We start from the raw sequence: 19,234 nt of genomic DNA, 5'->3' as shown, positions 1-19,234 counted from the left end.
ACACACACACGCACGCACGCATTCACACACACTTATGCACACATGCACTGAAAGACTCTCGTACCTAGACACAAATGTGAGTGATTTACACAAAGTGGAGATTGTATCTAAATTCATGCACCCACGTGTTTCTAGACAAACTATGTAGACTAATACATACTGATCTGCATGAATTTTATTTATTATTATTCAGTTTACACACATACACGAACACATACATTTATTTATGTAGACTCACACACAACACCAGTACTAGTACCACTACTGTTTGTATCCAACTGTGTCTAGAATTTCTTAGTGGTATGCAGTTTCTTTACCTGCACAGAAGTAGGTAAAGAAACACTTCATTGCAAGTACAGTGAATTCCCAGAATTACTAATGTAACTTAAACTTAGTAATATTGCATAAGTATTATCAGTAAAATATACTGAAGTATCAAAACTAAAAGAAGTCATTATGTGGAGTTGCCCTTTATAAATGTGTTGTTATTATTTGTGTCGTTATGTTATTACTGATGCTTTAAGATATAAGCAGGATTTTGGCTAAGCTGGTTTATGCTGTTTGTATATAAATATATATATATGGTATAAAACGTATTTAAATCTAAAACAGAGCACCGTATTTTACAAGCTAGTTCTACAGTTCAGACAAAACATTTATTCTTAAAGTAAAAATGAGTAACTATAGTTGTCGAAATCTTGAAATGGAAATGCTTAAGTGCAGTGGAAGTACTCCAAATTCAGTACAGTACAGTATTCGATGTACTTTCCACCTCTCCGTCCAAACATACACACATAAATGATCTTATGTCCCTGCGCACACATATTGAATCACTTCAGGTTTTGTCTGCTGTTGCTGTCTTTCAGCTATGACCTCAGTATTGTTGTGTGGACAGTGGTAGAACACACCATTGTGTCATACAGATACTGAGGAGGTGGTTGAAAGGACATAGCAGTGATGATTTATCCAAAGGAAATTAAAATCCTTTGCCCTCTTTCTCTCTTTCTCTCTCGTTCCCAGCTACAGGACGGCTACAGCAACAATAACAGTAGCAGTGGCTCCCAGCAGTGTGTGTCCCAGCCAGCCACGCCAGGTGGTGCCCTGCCCGTACCCTCCCCCCTCTCACCCAGCCCAGCCAGCCTGTCCTCCTACCACGGAGACGACAGCGACAGCATCAGCAGCCCCCCTTGGCCTCTCAAGACCCCCTCCAGCCCCGTAAGAACTACACACTCAAGCGCAGTTTGTTGAATGTGAGAATTTCCCGACAAAATCCAGGAATTAAATTAATATTTAGACACAAAGACCAAACCAAGCAACTTATTTCCCTTTACGGGCAATAATGTCAGAAAAAACAGTGATTTTGATTGATTTGTGTGTGACTACAGGGTTATTGTGTAATTACTTCATCAAAATCTGCTTCTTTAGACAACAAAACTCTTTAGAAACCTGGACCAAAGCCAGACGTCGCTGTGTGGGATTAAACTTTGTCCACCAATTTGAACATGAGGGACATAAATGTACAATGAATGAACTTTGAAATAAACACAGACTGCACACTGAGCAAAATGCTCCAAAGAAGTGTTTATTTTTGCTTGGTCATTCAACCAAGGGCCTACTTCAGAATGTGTAAATACGGGATGAAACTTTAATGATCCCCATGGGGAGAGTGGGTTGTTGTAGCAGAAAACAGCAATAGGATACAGCAAAGAAAGATTAACTGTAAAATAGACTATATATTTTAGAATATATAGAAGACACTTTCTATTAATGCATCTGATGTAAACTTATGTAAATGATATGTCCTCTCATGTAAAGTATAAGATATGAATGAAAAGTGTAGAAAAGAACTTCATTGTTGTGCTTAAATCAGGTACACTACCAAATATAGTCTGTCTTTTATTATTATGAAAAAAAAAAGGTTGATGTTAACATTTATATATTATATAAAATGTCACATTTATACACATTTATATGAATAAAAATAAAACATACATTATATAAATAAATAAATAAAGTCTATAGTAACCCAGTTTTTCTCCCGTTCTTATTTTCTCTCTCTCTCCCTTGCTAGAAAGCCAACCCTAACCCCTCCTCCCTCAGCGGGGAGCGAATCACACGCCTTTATGAGCTTGGTGTGGAGCCGGAGCGGCGGGGCTGGGTGGAACGATACCTGAACTTCATGGAGGAGAGGGGCACGCCTGTTGCCCAACTGCCCGCTGTGGGCAAAAAGCCACTGGATCTCTGGAAGCTCTATATGGCTGTTCGGGAGATCGGAGGCCTCGCCATGGTAATGTATAGGGAACATTATGATGGGACAATGTTGGAGTTAACACGCACGTAATAACATTTAAAAGAGTATTTGGGGAGAATATAACCTCACATACAGTGAAGTCATTTCATACTAATCATGTGCATTGGCTATTTAGCATTCTTCAGCAACGTGCACTCCAGCAGCATGGCATCTGGTGTGCTTGTAAATGTTGAGAAATGCGCTCAAGAGAATGAGATACACAAAATAAATCTTTGAGACATTATAGTATATTCCTGAAAATCTCACTAGAGATGCAAGTTCTGGGCAGAATCCTTGTGTGTCAAAACCTATGTGATAAAAAAAAAAAAAAAAAAGAAAAAAGAAAAAGGAAAAGCACATACAAAACATATGAAGCTTTACGTGCTAGCATTAGCACGGTTACAGACAGCCAAGAGAAAACAGGAGATAACATACACACATGCCCACAAGTATGTGGACGTTAAAACATTACATATTATATTCCCAAAACCACAGGCATAAATCTGCCGCTATGATAGCCTCCACTCTTCTGGAGAGGCTGCAGTTTGCACCCGCTCTGCCGTGAGAGCATCTGTGAGATCAGACACTGACGTTGGGCAGTAAGGCCTGGCTCACAGGTGGCGCTCCAGTTTGTCCCAAAGGTGTTTGATGGGGTTGAGGTCAGGTCTCTGTGCAGGCCACTCATGTTCTTTCACTCCAAAATCTGGAAAATCATTTCATTATGCCCGAGGTCACTGTTATGTTGAAACTGGAAATGACCTTCCCCAAGCTGTTGCTGTAAAGTTGGAAGTGCATTGTCTAAAATATTATTATTGTATGTGGTAGGATTAGGATGTCCCCTGATTGGAACTGAGGGACGTAGCCCAAACACTTCAAAACAGGCCAAGATTAAAAGTATGGCATCAGTGGTGTCCCCATATTTTTGGCCATATACTGTAGTGCTCTTTTGCTGTTAGATTAAAAACAGCAATGTGGAAATTATGTGCAGTACTCAGGAGTGACCTACAACTCTGTGGTTATAGTAAGTATAAAAACAGTGAGTGCTCAGGCACGGAATTGATTATTTCTGATTAAATTCAGCAGGCTGTGGTCTACCATAGTCCAGGCAAAATGACAAGCATGTGGCTGATTCTACTGGGATACATAACTGTATATAGGGAGGATGTGAGCAAAAATAAATTACTCTGCACCCCACAATCTCATTGAGGTCAGTGCCAGTCATTTAACTTCTTAATGTCTTGTCGTTGTCTCATCCCTCAACCACTCAGGTGAACAAGAACAAGAAGTGGCGTGAGCTGTCCACCACCCTGAACGTTGGCACGTCAAGCAGCTCCGCCAGCTCCCTCAAGAAGCAGTACATCCAGTATCTGTTTGCCTATGAGTGTAAGATGGAGAGAGGAGAAGAGCCGCCGGCAGACAGCAGCAGCAGCAGCAGCAGCAGCAGCATGGCTGGAGGGGACAACAGAAAGCAGGTCAAGATCCAGCCGCCCTCACCTGGTAAGGCCTGATAACAGACCGCTTCTCTGGGTTTTTCACAACCCCACTCTCCCATCTGTCAGCAGCCAAACAACAGGTGCTGCTGATCAAACTACAGGTGTCAGGAAGCATCAGAGAAACAGTGATCTGCATTCATGACAATGTGGCACACAACAGCACCGCAATAAAGGCTTTGCAGCTATGTCAAACGCCTTCCTGTCAGCATAGCTGCTACTCACGCATCTTGGAGGGATGGGAACTGCCAGAAAAGCTGTTTATTATAATTGTAGCAAACGCAGATTTATAGAAAATATTGATTACTGCGTGTAAAATTGTTCCCTGGTGTGGATTGTGGTATTGGCCAAAGTTTAAAAAAAAAAAAAAAGTCTGCTCATTTGACCTAAACAAATGGTTGCAGTTCATTTTGTAGCTAATTAGCTTTCAGGTTAATTTACCAATGAAACAAAAGGTAATGTCATTAGTCTGAGCAATGTTATGTTAGGTGCTGTGCATATTATCTTAAAAATGATCAGCTTATCTTAAAATGATCAACAGCCGCTCATATCATAAATTAACCATGTCAACCTCATTTACAGCCACCCGAGAGTATGTAGAGCACTAACAGGCCTCCACTTCAAATATGAGAAGAGAGGGGGTATCATGAGAGTTCACTTTATTATTGTTGTTGTGTTTGTTTGGTTCCGAATGTCTTACATCCTTATTTGTGAAGAATGTGTTTAAGAAATGCAAATACAAAAAGTGAAAAACTCTACTATATATATACAGTATATATATATATTAGTTGACAGTTAAAGGGTCAGGTAGTTTTTACCCATGTAGGTTTTACCTGCGCAGGTTTTAAGATATCCATCTGTGAGATATTCCCCCAATACAATGCACTAGAATGGTGATTTTGTTTGTGGCGCTCTCAGCACTGAACACGACTAACAAAATCTACATGGCAGATACCACTAGGGTACTTTTTTTTTGTAATTCGGCTGAATTGTCTCTTGAACATCTTAAAGTACTGTGGCCAGGCAGTAAGTATTGTATTCATTATTAAAAATAGCAAAGGGGGACTCTGTGTGATTACATGAATACAACTCAAAGCCCTTAGAGATGAGCGAGCATTAACGCTGTTTTGATGAGATGATTCTCAGTTTAATGAAGGTGAGCTACGATACGATCACTACTTGTACCTCAAACCCAGGACTCGCCTTTATTTGATTACAGTGCTTTAGAGGTTAAGTAATATTGTTTTGGTGCAGCACCATAACACAAAGGGTGCTTTTTGTTTGTGTATATTACCTGTTCACACTGTGCGTCTGTGTGCACAATTATGATGTGAGGATCAGGAGAGGAGAGAGAAAGAGTTGGAGCGATATAGAGCAGTAAGGTCACGTCTCTAATTTGCAGCGGAGATGAGAAAAGTGACCCTGGCTTTTAAATAGAACATCGGAGCACTTCACCTGCCTGAGACACTGCAGATTGCTTTTCCTGGTGGGTGGAAAAGAGCATCTGCCTCCATTTGCATACACACACACACACACACACACACACACACACACACACACACACACATGCACACACATGCACATACATATACATACAGTACACATGAGCAACACAGACACACAAACACGTATATATATAAACACAAATGGTCCTTCTCACTCATAACACTTTATAATTCATAATTCAGTCCCCTCTCGTCTGTTCAAGGGGATCTAAACACCTCAATTTCACAGAATCTCATTTTCCCAACATCAGCTGATGGAACCGTGGTACACACAATCAGAGACATTGTGAAACATGAAAATGTTAATACTTGTGATGTTTGGGCTGCTTTCTGGATGTGCAGCTCCTCAACTTTAAACTGCTCATGCTGCAACACTTGATTGAAGTAATATCTCCTGCATATTTTTGGTATCATCTGCGTTTGTAAGAATAGGTGGTGGAACCCCTACAGCACTGTAATACTAAAGCCGTGTTTTCTCTACAAGGCTTTGCCGTTTTAAAGGGAAATTCCAGTTACAATTTGGGTCTTAGTTTCAGATTTTGGTCATTATTCTTAACATTGTACTCACTGAGTTAACTGCTTAGATCTCTGAAAACAGCAACATCACCAACAGGAAACAGGAGCATTCAGACAATCATACAGGATTTTAATAAACCCTCAGGTTAGCTGAACGTCTTTGAAAGAGAAAACAAAGACTTACACTGAAACTATTCCCCAAACTACCCCAAACAGTGTAAGACTCAGTCATGACCTGTGCAATGAGGGATTATTGCTATGGCTGAATCAATCAAAAGATTCTGTCTGGTTGGCAAATGCCATTTTTCCAACTCAATTCTAAAATATTGCCACATAATCTAATGAGTATGAAACTTTATTAAAATTCCATTTCATGATTAATTATTCACAGTTTTGTTTTTGAAATCAAACTTCATTATGGTGAAAAAATCCCAGGCATCCCAGGAAAAGAATGATATATTCGAGGGAGGTAAGATTTTTTAACCCTAATTATTGCCAACATGTCAGGTGCACTCACTTAAGGTTTTCCCTTCAAGTAAAGTGGTTTACATAATGTGACTGCTGGCAGCTTCTTCAAAATTAGTCTGACTGTCTGACTTAAATTAAATATACACACAATTTTAATCTTAAAAAATGATGTGACATTTACTTGTTTCTAATATTGATAAACTTGCTTTGAAAACTTTATTGAGATGCGTCATTAAATACATCAGTGTCATTGAAATGATTTACTAAATATTATTATTTATCATTAGTATTATTTATTAAATGAATACACACTTAAGTAATATATAGTAAGAAAGATTTTAAGACTACACATACAGTGTTACTTGAAGGATGGACACTTTTATGGAGACGTTCAATTGACATAAACTCAGAAGTCAACGCACAGACTGACAGACTTTGCTTTGTTACTGTACTTACACACACCAGTTCTAAAACTTTGCCTGTTTCTGGTAAATTCAGTCATGAAAAACCTCAATACCACAGGTTCAAAAGCTAGAGAATAGAATCCCTCCCATTTCCTTTGCATACCTCTGTCTTGATCTGCTATCTGTGCTTCCTTGCTACAAAGTGCAAACTGCCCCACTGACACCCTGCCAGCCTATATATAGACTGACAGACCAATGATGTCACTGAGGGAGCTTGTCCAGCGGGCTGGTGGGGGTGGTGGGGTGGGGAGTGTGTATGTATGTGCGTGTGTGTGTGTGTGTGTAGTGGTGGTGGTGGTGGTGGTGGTGGTGTGGGGAGTGATTAATGAGAACTGGAATGTAGAACGTAAACAAACTCGACCTCGCCGTCACCTTTCATTCAGAAAACTGGTTCAGCTGACTGACTTTTCTTTTTTTTTTTCCCCCCTCCTCCCTTAACCGCTACCACCCATCTGGATTATGTCACCCGCTGACACACACACATACACAGGCTCTCTCGCGCGCGCACACACATCAAACGTCAGCCACATGCCTCTTGCACAAGCACTTTTTTTCCCCTCACCGCCTCCTCTGTCATTCTTTTCTCTGTCTGAATGTGGAACAGAGGGCACTTAAGTTCACGCTCTCCTCCACCTCCCCTCCATCTTCATACCCCCACCCTCTCCATATTATGTATCTGTCTGTCTGCCCTCCTGCTCTTGAGGAATTGTGAACCTCTTAACCCCGGCTAACCCCACCGTTGTTTGCACTTCTCCACGTGTGCATGTGTGTGTGTTTGTGCATTCATATTTGTCTGAAGTGGGGATGTCCCGGGAAGTAATGCTCCCTGCCCCTACTTTGCCCTCTCTCCTATCTCTCCTCATCATCATGGGATAACCATCTCTCCCTGTCTCTCTCTCCGTCTTTCTCTCTCTCCATCTCCAATGATGTAGAGGCAGGGGGTATCATTGAATAATTCAGAATTAGCATGAATTTTTAAAGCTTAAGTCTTTCTTTTTCTTTTTTTCCTGTGGAAACGTGCTGTGCAGGGAAAGGCCACTGAGGCTGTTCCAGAGAAAGCCTTCTTAGCTAAATGCTCATTAGGATACTTTCATATTCTCTCTTTCTTCGTCTTTGTCATATTTTAGCCGGAACGGTCCACATTTTCCATTAAACCTGCTTCTGGGAATTTGTATCCCTTGGTTTTATCTGGCTGGGGGTTCTTTGTGTGGTGGGCTCTTGTAACTCTGCACTCCTATAATTTTCTAGTCATCTGAACTGAGAAATTCACTGGTGTCATAACAAGAGAGCACACTAACCCAATTTTAACCTCAGTTTGGAGTCTCTGTTTGTGGGGAAGTATTTTGACCAAGAGGAGGTCATCAGCACAAGCTTTCTTAAGGTCCTCACTCATATTTAGAGGATGTGTGCTAAGGTATTAGCTAGCACATAATTTGATTTTACCCTAATGGTAGATATATACATTGTATTTTCTTAAAATACATCTTTGCCCCCGAGCTCAGCCCTCCATATGAACCCCTCATCAGCTCGATTATGAGTCAAGTTCCTAAAAAAAAAGTCAGCTAAACAATCTTCAAACAGCTTCCAAATAAAGAGCTGTGCTGCGACCCAATGGGCAATTCCCTCTGAGAAATCCTTCCCCTCTCTTCACCATGCCCCCCCCCCTCCCCCTTCCTCCTCTGGCCCCTCTTTAGCAGTCCCTCCGTTCCCATCTTCTCAGCCCTCATGTAGGCTGTTTGGACGGCCTCACTTCTCGTGTAGGGCATCACTGTTAGTGCTTTGGCCTGAAGTCCAAAGTTATCTCCCTAATACAGCACCTTGCTGCAGCGAAAGCCCACTATGGCCGCTGTAACTCAAACCAGCTCCGAGATCATATCTGAAGGCATGGGGGAGCCCTGCGGTCTGAATGTGTTACAGTTTTTGCCGTGAATTTTCATGAATCATTTAGCTTTAAGAATAATAAGGCTACTTCTGTCTCCCAGCTAATTCAGGCGGCTCCCTCCAAGGCCCACAGACGCCCCAGTCCTCTGGCAGCAGCTCTACAGCAGAGGCAGCAGGGGATCTGAAACCCCCCACACCTGCTACCACCCCTCTGGGACAGGTCACTCCACTGCCCCCTAACAGGTACCACACATACATACCGTAATACCACTACAGTACTCCTGCTACTACTAATGATCCTGTTACTGCCTATACAGCACTAGTAGTAGTTCCTAATTTAGTATAATTAATATACTTGATTTTTGTAGTTACAGTGTGATATTCATTTCCATCAGCACTAATTGTTCCTTATTTATAAACAAGCATTGTCTGTTAATGTATGGTATGAACCTTAATTATGAATATGGATTCATATAAAACAACTACAATGTAGTAAAGCAGGATTTAAGTGAAAGGAAAAGATCTCCATGTGCACAGTTATCTTCAGATACATAACCAATTATCCAAACAGTTAGATGCAATAGTTTCCCTGAAGAGGAAAAGCTTTGTTTGTTAGGCTATTTAGGTGAGACTGAAAACAAAGACTGTATTACATTTTCTTGCTCTTTACATGATGATTAAAGTCTTTTACTTTTTAGTAAAACGTCCTTCATCTCTGCTGATTTCTTGTCGGATGATTATAGAACATGACAGTTGTGTTTGCAGAGCCCAGGAGAGGAAGCAAAGTTCTTTGTTTTCTGTGTTTGTGATATTATGTGTGAGAAGTCTTTAATATGTACATGACACAAATGAATTAAACAATAAAAACACAGTGGTGGAAAGTAACGTACTTAAATACAATTTTGAGGTACTTGTACTTTACTTTATTTGTATTTCCTGCTACGTTATACTTATATGCCACTACTTTTTAGATCCAAATATTGTACTTTTCCCCCACTACATTTATTTGGCAGCTATAGTTACCGGTCGCTTTGAATACCAAGGTTTTGCATACAAACTATATCTATTTAACAGTTTATAAAATCATTAAAATTAGCTTTACTTTAACTAGCTATAATGTAAAATCTGCATAAAGGCCTACAGTAATGAATCTACTATAATATTCCAATGATATAATATTACAATTGACAGGGGTCATTTTATTACTTTTACCTTTAATACTTCAAGTACATTTTGATGCTAATAATTCTGTCCTTTTAATGAAGGAAATTTTCAGTGCAACACTGACAACAAACAACTGCAATGACAAGTACTAGTACATGTGCTACTACCTATGATATAACAACAGGTACCCTTATATATGAAATCTGATGTATTTCATATTCAAATTAAATATTCATCTTAAAATGAAAAAATGAAATCATCGTTTCAAAAATAAAAGCATTGCATGTAAAATAAAACTCCTTCAGAGCATATTGTTTCAACATTTTCAGTGTCCAATCACTGATCTGCACCTTTCTCTCCACCCTCTCCTCCCTTCCCTCCTCACCTTGTCCAGGAGTAGTGTGAGCATACAGGACCCCTTCTCGGAGGTGAGTGACCCGGCCTTCCAGAAGCGTGCCACCTCCCTGCCCCCCTCAGCTCCTTACCAGCAGGGCCTCAGCATGCCTGACATGATGATGAGGATGCAGTACGACGCCAAGGACCCCTTCGCCGGGATGAGGAAGAGTGAGTGAGACACACGCTGTGACACCCTTTCACCCAAACACCGAGGCCTGGACCTGTTTCCCCCAATTTCACAGAATATTTTTTGATTTATGTGAATAAGATTTTGTTTTGCTGTTATAAAAAAAAAAGAAAAAAAAAAGAAAATCCATTTCAATCAACTGTTTTATATTTTCAGATAAACTTGCACATAGGTTATAGACAGTGACATTGAAATTTGAAACTTCATCTTTAAACTTTATATGAAGTTAGGTGGCTCTGTCAAAATGACTCATGTATCCCAGAGCCATTGTTCTGTCGTCTGTCTTGTTGGTCTAATTCATTGTCTAGTCACCATGTCGTCTCAGATCAGGACAGATGTGTGTGTTTTTTTTTGTGTGTGTGTGTGTGTGTGTGTGTTCTACTACGAGAACTATGAAAGGAGATGAGAACTGTTTGTTACACCACACATCGCTCTATCGAAAACACACCAGCTCGTCTGATGTTCGTGTAGCTTAGCCTTCGTCTCATCCTAACTTTGTTCATCCTTTTCATCCTCCTCGTTTTCAACCTTTCATCCTTTCCACCCCGCTGAGAAGCACCTGTTTTGACCAACTCATGCGGTTTAGTTTTCAGAACAAACAGTAGTTTTAGAAAGGATGGCGGCTCCTCTGAAGGCTGAGGAGAATGGAGTCTGAATGAATAATATGGTGGATGTTAGCTGCATAACAACAGTCACAGCCTCAGAACAATAGGTTTAATCATGACACGTGGTGAATATTCATAGAGGAATGCTGCCACCTGCTGGTTGGGGGAAGACATGGTTCATGCAATTAAGAGATCAAGTTTCAGAACAAGGTTAAGCCAGAACTGTCATAGTTAGACTAATTTAATAGCTTCTTAACACCTGTTAAAATACACATTTTATCACTCATTTAGTTCATGTTGTTGATATTTTTAGTTGCACTGACTTCCTTTGCCTTCTTCCTTGGCAGTGGCAGGAGCTGATCCCTACATGCCGGGCCAGATGCCTGGTGGTGGTATGCAAGACATGTATGGTCGACCCCCATCTGCCCTGAGCATGAGCCAAAGGTCACAGTATCCGTACGGGCCAGGCTATGACAGGAGGTAGGCTCACAAGCCACCAGGAGAGGCTGGTGAACCTGTAGTAACCTCTTTCTGCTCTGACGTCATTCTAACATGAGCCCTGAGGCCAACTGCAGTGTTTTTATTTAATGTAACAAAAAATGTGTTTATAACAGAAGTTATGTCAGTGATGTATTGTCAGTAGCCTGAGAGGACTTCCCTGTTGTTTGATCCTCAGACCAGACCATGTGATGGGGATGGAGGGGAGCATGGGTCCCCCTGGGAGTCAGAACAACCTGGGGCCCTCCAACAGTGAAGGCAGCATGTACTCTCCCAGCAGATACCCTTCACAGCAGAGGTGTGTGTGTGTGTGTGTGTGTGTGTGTGTGTGTGTGTGTGTGTCTGTGTCTGTGTCTGTGTCTGTGTGTGTGTGTGTGTGTGTGTTTGCAGAATCCATTTATGTAGAGAGCCAGAGAAAAAAACTTTAGCTATACGTCCTTATGTCTATAGCGTTCCTGAGGTTTTTTTTAAATCAGTGAGTGATATATTTCTCCTCCCTCCTCTCTTTTATATCAGACATGATGGCTACGGTCAGCAGTATCCCGGCATGCCATATGGGATGCATCCTTCTGGGATGTACCCTCAACAGCAGGTGAGAGACAGCTCTGTATGTACAAAGCACTGTTTATCTCTAACTGTAAAATGGAAATACAGTAGCTTTACGTCCTGAGGTTAGGACAGTTTTGAAAAAAATGTCACCGTTCATATTACAGATAAAGTATGAATAAATGATTAGGTAAAATACAAATGATCAGGTAAAATACTGAGTAATATATTTCTCATAATAGGGCATTTTAGCCCAATTATGTAAAAGGGATCAATACTCTCTTTACTTTATTACTTGTTTGCCACTTCATTATGATAGAAATACATTTTTTATCCTTTCCTTTAAGCACAGTAATCTTTAATTTACTTGGTTTGATCAGACCACATTTTCATGAATAAGCCTAATCAATGTCAATTGACCATTGAGTGAGTGTCTAGTGTGTGAGTAAGAATCTAACCAACTGTGGAGTGGAGTTGTTAGCTTTTCTTAGTATCTTGGTTAAACATAGTTCTTATTAAACTGACTGTTCTAATACAGCATTACTAACAATCTGAACTGAATAAACACCATATCATAATCACAACCGTACCTGGGGTGATGAAAGTCCGCCGCAGATGTTGTATCTCTGCCTCTCGCTGTTCTAAGTGCACAGTGGAAGACGTTGTCAGTTTTGGGCCTCACACAGTGGTTCCACCTCCTGATGAGTTGCTGCTGGTGTTTTCACCTCAGTTAGTCTCAGTTCAGTCAAATTAAGTTCAAAGCACAGATTACCAACATAAACATTAAAATTTGAAAAACACAAGATGTACAATATAAACAGAGGTAAACAGTGAGATAAAAAAGATTCTGGCAAACAGGTTGAGTTTGTGCAACTGGGATAAAAGAATTCCTGAAAACACATTTTTGTCCCTGCAGTGGTACCAGGAGGGGGGTTAAGACATTTGTAGTATTTCAGTTTCTATTATTTATTATTACTGCCTCAGAATGTCTGACAACTGGATCTGTTTGAAAAATTTAAAATAAATATAATCCGGTTCCCAAAACACTTTTTTGTAGATTTATTTTTAGTTATAGCAGTCATTTCATTATATTTACTAATTACTCTTTGTTATAATATTCACCCTAATATTGTCTCTTCATTTTAATCCCACTAACTTTTTGGTACACCTTTGCATATTGCATATAACACTGCTAAAGCAATACAAATCAAATGATGAGAACAAAGCTAACATGTCTGTGAGAGTAAAATTACTAACAAAAAACACCACTGTCTATCTACATCTTTGCTTCAGCAGGGCTACAAACGGCCCATGGACGGTATGTATGGCCCCCCACCCAAGAGACACGAGAGTGACATGTATGCCATGCAGTACGCCAACCAGCAGCCGGAAATGTACAACCACTACGGTGGTGGGTACTCAGGCCCTGAACACAGAGCCATACAGGGACAGTTCCCCTACCCCTACCCCCGCGACCGTATGGCCCCCTCAGGACAGAGCCAGCACAGTATGATGGGTGGGGGGCCCACTCCTAACCACGCTGCCGATGGGCCCAACATGTGGCCATCCAGGACAGACCTCGGCTATCCTTACCCCAACCGACAGGGACCGCCGTCTCAAATGCCGCCTTACGGCTCAATTGGTAGAGATGACATGGACGGGCGGCCCGGGCAGGAGCAGTGGCACCGTCAGTCCCCCTACATGTCATCATCAGCCGGCATGCCTCCCCTATCTTCACGCCAGCCATCGTCTTTTTCCAACTCCCCATCCATGGCCAACCACCTGCCCAGAGCACCCAGCCCAGGGGCCTTCCAGCGCTCCCTGGACTCTCGGATGTCACCCAGCAAAGTACCGTTCATGTCACCCATGAAGATGCCTAAGCCTGGGATGGCCATGATGGGCTCACAGATCAGTGGACCCATGGGTCAGTTTCCTCCCAACCTGAGGAGGGACCTCAACTACCCGCCAGGATCAGTGGAGGCCACCATGTCCATCCTCAAGCCTCGACGCAAACTTACCTCCAAGGACACTGGTGAGCGGGGGGTTCCCTTAATTTCATGAGTCAACATTTTGAGTAGGACTATGAGTGAGGTGCTAGTTGTGCATTCAACTTGAAAAATTGTGGATTTACAGTATAAAGCTAATTTTCAGGTAGAATTAGCACAACATGAGGTACATTTTATGACAGAAGTTAAAATGATCTACTCTGTTCACTGTCTCTTTTATCATTTGTACAAAGTCTGATCACCACTTTTTTTTTCTTCCTCGTTCCAAAAAAATCCCACTGTTTTAATCCCAGGAACGCCTGAGGCCTGGCGCGTCATGATGTCTCTGAAGTCTGGCCTGCTGGCAGAGAGCACATGGGCTCTAGACACCATCAACATCCTCCTGTACGATGACAGCACTGTGGCCTCCTTTAACCTCTCCCAGGTAAAAGGAATTTGATGACTGCACCTCATTGCTGACTGACAGAAGAGATTCATTTATCTCAACAGGGCATGCTGTGACAGTGTGATGTGCAGTCAACCTTTTCTGTTAAACTGAGGATCTATAAAATTTTGTGAGGGGAAAATATTCAGAATACCATTATTCCGTTCTTTATTCGCATAGTCCAGAGGATTCAGGATATTATTACTACTACTACTGAGTTAGCATGAAAAATTCTCTCCATAGATTGTTAATCTTGGTTTTCCATTCACCAGACGGGATTACTTGTCAACATGTGTCTGGTTTCCTTTTTCTTTAATTGTTGACAATGATTATATCTTTGTCTTTGTCTGACCAGTTGCCTGGATTCCTCGAGCTCATCGTCGAGTACTTCCGCCGCTGTCTGATCGAGATCTTTGGCATCTTGGAGGAGTTTGAGGTGGGGACTGTGGCTCATAAAAGCCTTTTGGATCCTCCTTCTAAACAGAAAGAAGAATCCATCCCTGACCAGGAAACTGATTCGACTGTCCAACCTGAATCAGAGTCAGCCCCCGCAGCAGCAGAGCTGCAAGAGGAGCAAGCAGGAGCCGTCGTGGAGGAAGCTCCACCCGTCGCTGCTGCGCCAGAGTCAGCAGTGGTGAATGGTGAAAAGGAGGAGTCTGAGACGAGTGGAAAGAAGGAGGACAAGAATAAAGAAGATGGAGAGAAAGAGGAGAAGGAAGAAAAGAGTGAAGATGGAGCAGAGAGTAAAAAGGAGTCTATGGACCAACCTGTTGCAGAACTAGAGCCTAAACCTCAACAAGCCAGCAAATACGATAAGCTCCCAATCAAGATCATCCACAAAGAGGACCTGATTGAAGACATGACAGAGCACTTAGGTTACGTCACCGAGTTCACCAGTGGGCTGCTACACTGGCAGGCCGGTGGAGGCGACTCCACCGCACACATTCAGACACACTTTGAACCACGTACTGCGCCACCTGCCAGGGCGGATGAGAAGATCGGAAAGGAGAACAAACAGGAAAACAAGATGGAGGTGGAAAAGAAACAACCTCTGAAACATATCACCGCTACTATAGATGATGTTTTGTGTGCTCGGGTTGACGCCCTCTCTTACGCTCACCCAGCACGCTCCTTGCCATCCTACCCATTCAGGGTGCATTCAGATGGGGAGCAGGACCACATCACCTTGCTGGAGGATGAGCCCCGCTGCCTGGATGAGGCTCCGCTCTCCACAACATCCTCCTGGCAGGACTCGCTGTCCAAGCGGTGCCTCTGTGTCTCCAACATCGTCCGGAGCCTGTCTTTCATCCCGGGGAACGACTTGGATATGTCACGCCACCCTGCTCTGGTTCTTCTTTTGGGCAGGCTGCTCCTGCTGCACCACCAGCACCCGGAGAGGAACAGGTCGCCCCCTAGCTACCAGAGAGACGAACAGCAGGAGCAGGGGCTGTCGAGTAGCAAAGAGGAGTGGTGGTGGGAGTGTCTGAGTCTGCTCAGGGAGAATGCCATGGTCACACTGGCCAACATCTCTGGCCAGCTGGATCTCTCCAACTATTCAGACACTATCTGCCTCCCCATCCTGGATGGCCTTCTCCACTGGATGGTGTGCCCTTCAGCTGAGGCCCAGGACCCCTTCCCGTCAGCAGCACCCCACTCCCAGCTCACTCCTCAAAGGCTGGTGCTGGAGTGCCTCTGCAAGCTGAGCATCCAAGAAGGCAACGTGGACCTCCTGCTAGCTACGCCTCCTTTCAGCCGACAGGAGAAACTCTTCACTGTCCTGGTCCGTTACGTGGGTCAGAGGAAGGCCCAGGTGTACAGGGAGATGGCAGTGGCTGTCCTCTCCCACCTGGCGCAAGGAGACCCCACAGCGGCACGTGCCATTGCCATGCAGAAGGGCAGCGTGGGTAATTTGGTAGGTTTCTTGGAGGACGGTGTTAGCATGGCGCAGTACCAGCAGAACCCTCACAGCTTACTGCACATGGGGCATCCCCCTATGGACCCACCGAGCATAAACATGATGTGCAGAGCAGCTAAAGGCCTGCTGGCCATGGCTAAAGTGGAGGAGAACAAGACAGAGTTTGTGCTGTACGAAAGCAGATTATTAGACATCTCCATTTCTTCGGTGCTCAGCGCGGGAGTGGTGGCTATTATTTGCCAAGTTCTCTTTCACTTAGGGAAATTATGACAGGAGGAGAGGCAGGACTTACACAGCAGACCCTAAGGTGGACAAGATATTTCTGTGGTTTTCTATTTTTATTTATCAAAATTACAGAAAATGTTTGTTTTTTTAAAAGAAGTATCCACATAAACAAAATATCTATATATGTATAGCTTCTGGGCCCTGTTAAAAAAGTGGGTTTGGGATTTGAAAGCTCATTTTAATACAAATATTTAATACCTGCTGGTGTTGGATTGCTATGTTTAATATTTTGTTTGGCATTTGTTTTTGTTTGTTTACTTTTTCAGCCAAAGCTGCCACCAGATTTTGGTGCTGAATTACATGGTTCCTTTTGAGTCGATGAGTTGTTGAGATGTTTTTCAGTTTTATAAATGCTAATATACTCATCAACATTTTGTTAATGGAGAGTATTTATTTAAAATGTGACACTGTACAGTAGTTTGAACTTTTTTGCCAACAGTTGTGGGGGAAAAAAACACTGACTTTTTAAATTGAAATGTATATGTCTCCATCGCTGGAAGATAAATTGTGCAATAGGACTAGAGCAAGTTGTCCGTTTTGAGAACAAGAAGAAAATGTAACTCTTTAAAGACACCTGCAGTGTGTGCTTTAGGCCATGAGGAGGCAGCATTGCACCAGCCAATCAACATGAGAGAAGCGCATCTGTCAAAAAAAGTGTCTAATTTATCAATCATAGCCTCAACGACTTTCACAGATGAACTTTGTGTTTCCTAAGCACTTGTGTTATGTCTGTATTTTTTCATCACTGTGTATATAAACCGTTGTACAATGGACGCACATGATTCTTTCAGTCTCTATCAAGCATAGCAAGAGATGGGACTTTCTGACTATTATAACAAATGCTTTTATTGTTGGTAAAATTTGTTATTGTTATTATACATATTTTGTTAATGGGGTCAAATATTTGAACATGGCAGATGTAACTGATGTTTCAATGTAAAAATTCCTGTATGCATTGTATTATAGCTGAGAAAACAATCGCTTTGGTAATCAAACGTGGAAGTGCCAGGGTGAGAGGATATCTAGGCGAGGTCACATAAGAAACCTGAACACATTTCTGTTTGTTACTGTCCTCCATACATGTCAATGGGCATATTTTTGAATCTAGATAATGCTCTAAAAGAAAAGTCTGAAAAGATCCTTCAAAATGTCCTGAAAGCTCATTGTAAAATTTGCCTTTTTTCGTATGTCTCTCTTTTATTCAGTATACACATTTATACTCTGTGCTGCACATGTCACAAATAAATGTACGATGAACATCGTTAAGCACCGGAGACGTTGCATTATGTCCAGACAATCTTAGGCCAATAAAACAAACATCAACTGCTTACATGACCTGCCTTTTATTGATTTCATTCAAAATAATTTGATCACAGTCACAGCCGATTCCTCCCTCTCTACAGTTAAATTGGATAATGACTGAAATCCTGCATCACACAAGAGTCCAGAGGACACTTGATAAGAGGACCAGATTGTTTTCTGTCTGATCACAATATTTGATTGGGTGCAAATATTTCAGTTTAAAGATAAAGATGGCTGCTTTCCAGGTGTCACTTCAAATTCCTCTGCATATTCAAAATGTTTCCCATCCATGAAGGGACACCAACAGGTCAGCTGAATTACTTTACTAAATCATATACATCATTTTATTTTGAAGGTGTTGATTACAACTGCTGAATTAAACTAATAATTTAGAACATGTTAACAGTACTGTTTTGCAATATCATCTGATGTGCTGACCCTTTTTTTTGTCATACACGTAGTATGACCAAAAAAAAGGAAAAAAAGAGATATTGCAGCAACTCTATGACCGTGTGTGCAATGTGAAACTTGGCAGCAGTTCCAGCCTTTCATCACACTGTGAGACTTACTGTACAGCCACAGAGGGACATCAGCTTGATGAGTGACAGAGGAAAGAGTTTTACATTTGTTTCCACTTTAATTGTGTCCAGGACCCACTCACTATTAAAACCACCCTCTCACTTTGTTGATGAATTTCTGAACCCACTGCAGGTGCTCAAACTTCCCTCCAGTTTAGAGCCTCTTTTTGACTTTTACTTCATCACAACCCAACTGATATCAGTAGTTCCATCCCAGTCAGTTTAGGTTATACTTAAGAACAATGAATGCGTCTGTCATTGTTTGAAAGAGAGATACAAAGTTACAGCTACTTTGAACAGAATGTAGGCAGATTTCAAAATATAAATATGGATAGGACCTGTCCAGGGTGTACCCCGCCTCTCGCCCGAAAGGATGCTTTGATAGGCTCCATCCCCCCCGCGACCCTACTAGAGGATAAGCGGTAGAAAATGAATGAATGAATATGGATAGGTTAACCCATTTATTGTTCACATGATCCTGCTACTTTATATTCATGATGGATTCATGCAACAGTCTGGGTTTGAACTGCAACGCTTTCATTACTGTTCTCGTGGGACCCTAAACTAGAGCATCAGTTTTCCTGATTTCGTCATCAAGGCAGAAGTCAGTGATCTTTCCATGCCCCATTCTCTGCTTGTGGACTGATGGGTAGTTTTCTCCTCACGTCTTCACGCAGCCCTAACACTCACACAAGTCCATGAGCAGAACACATA

General features: G+C 42.0%; 1 protein-coding gene across 1 annotated transcript in view; it reads left to right on the top strand.

Moving 5' to 3' along the window:
- Positions 1–17,958, top strand: part of LOC111225998 (AT-rich interactive domain-containing protein 1B-like) — a 178,992-nt gene extending 161,034 nt beyond the window's left edge. The window contains exons 11-21 of the mRNA XM_022751071.1: positions 1,021–1,215; positions 2,072–2,287; positions 3,559–3,787; positions 8,716–8,857; positions 10,176–10,342; positions 11,314–11,446; positions 11,643–11,768; positions 11,981–12,056; positions 13,307–14,042; positions 14,310–14,440; positions 14,796–17,958. Coding sequence (XP_022606792.1) covers positions 1,021–1,215; positions 2,072–2,287; positions 3,559–3,787; positions 8,716–8,857; positions 10,176–10,342; positions 11,314–11,446; positions 11,643–11,768; positions 11,981–12,056; positions 13,307–14,042; positions 14,310–14,440; positions 14,796–16,625 — 3,981 coding nt within the window. The 3' untranslated portion in view covers positions 16,626–17,958. The remainder of the gene's footprint in view (positions 1–1,020; positions 1,216–2,071; positions 2,288–3,558; positions 3,788–8,715; positions 8,858–10,175; positions 10,343–11,313; positions 11,447–11,642; positions 11,769–11,980; positions 12,057–13,306; positions 14,043–14,309; positions 14,441–14,795) is intronic.
- The last annotated feature ends 1,276 nt before the right edge of the window (positions 17,959–19,234 follow it).

The sequence above is a fragment of the Seriola dumerili genome, unplaced genomic scaffold, assembly GCF_002260705.1.
Source record: "Seriola dumerili isolate Sdu_G_001 unplaced genomic scaffold, Sdu_1.0 BDQW01000149.1, whole genome shotgun sequence".
Taxonomy (NCBI): Eukaryota; Metazoa; Chordata; class Actinopteri; order Carangiformes; family Carangidae; genus Seriola; species Seriola dumerili.
Note: the sequence above shows the minus strand (reverse complement) of the source record. Positions and strands in the feature narration are given on the sequence as shown.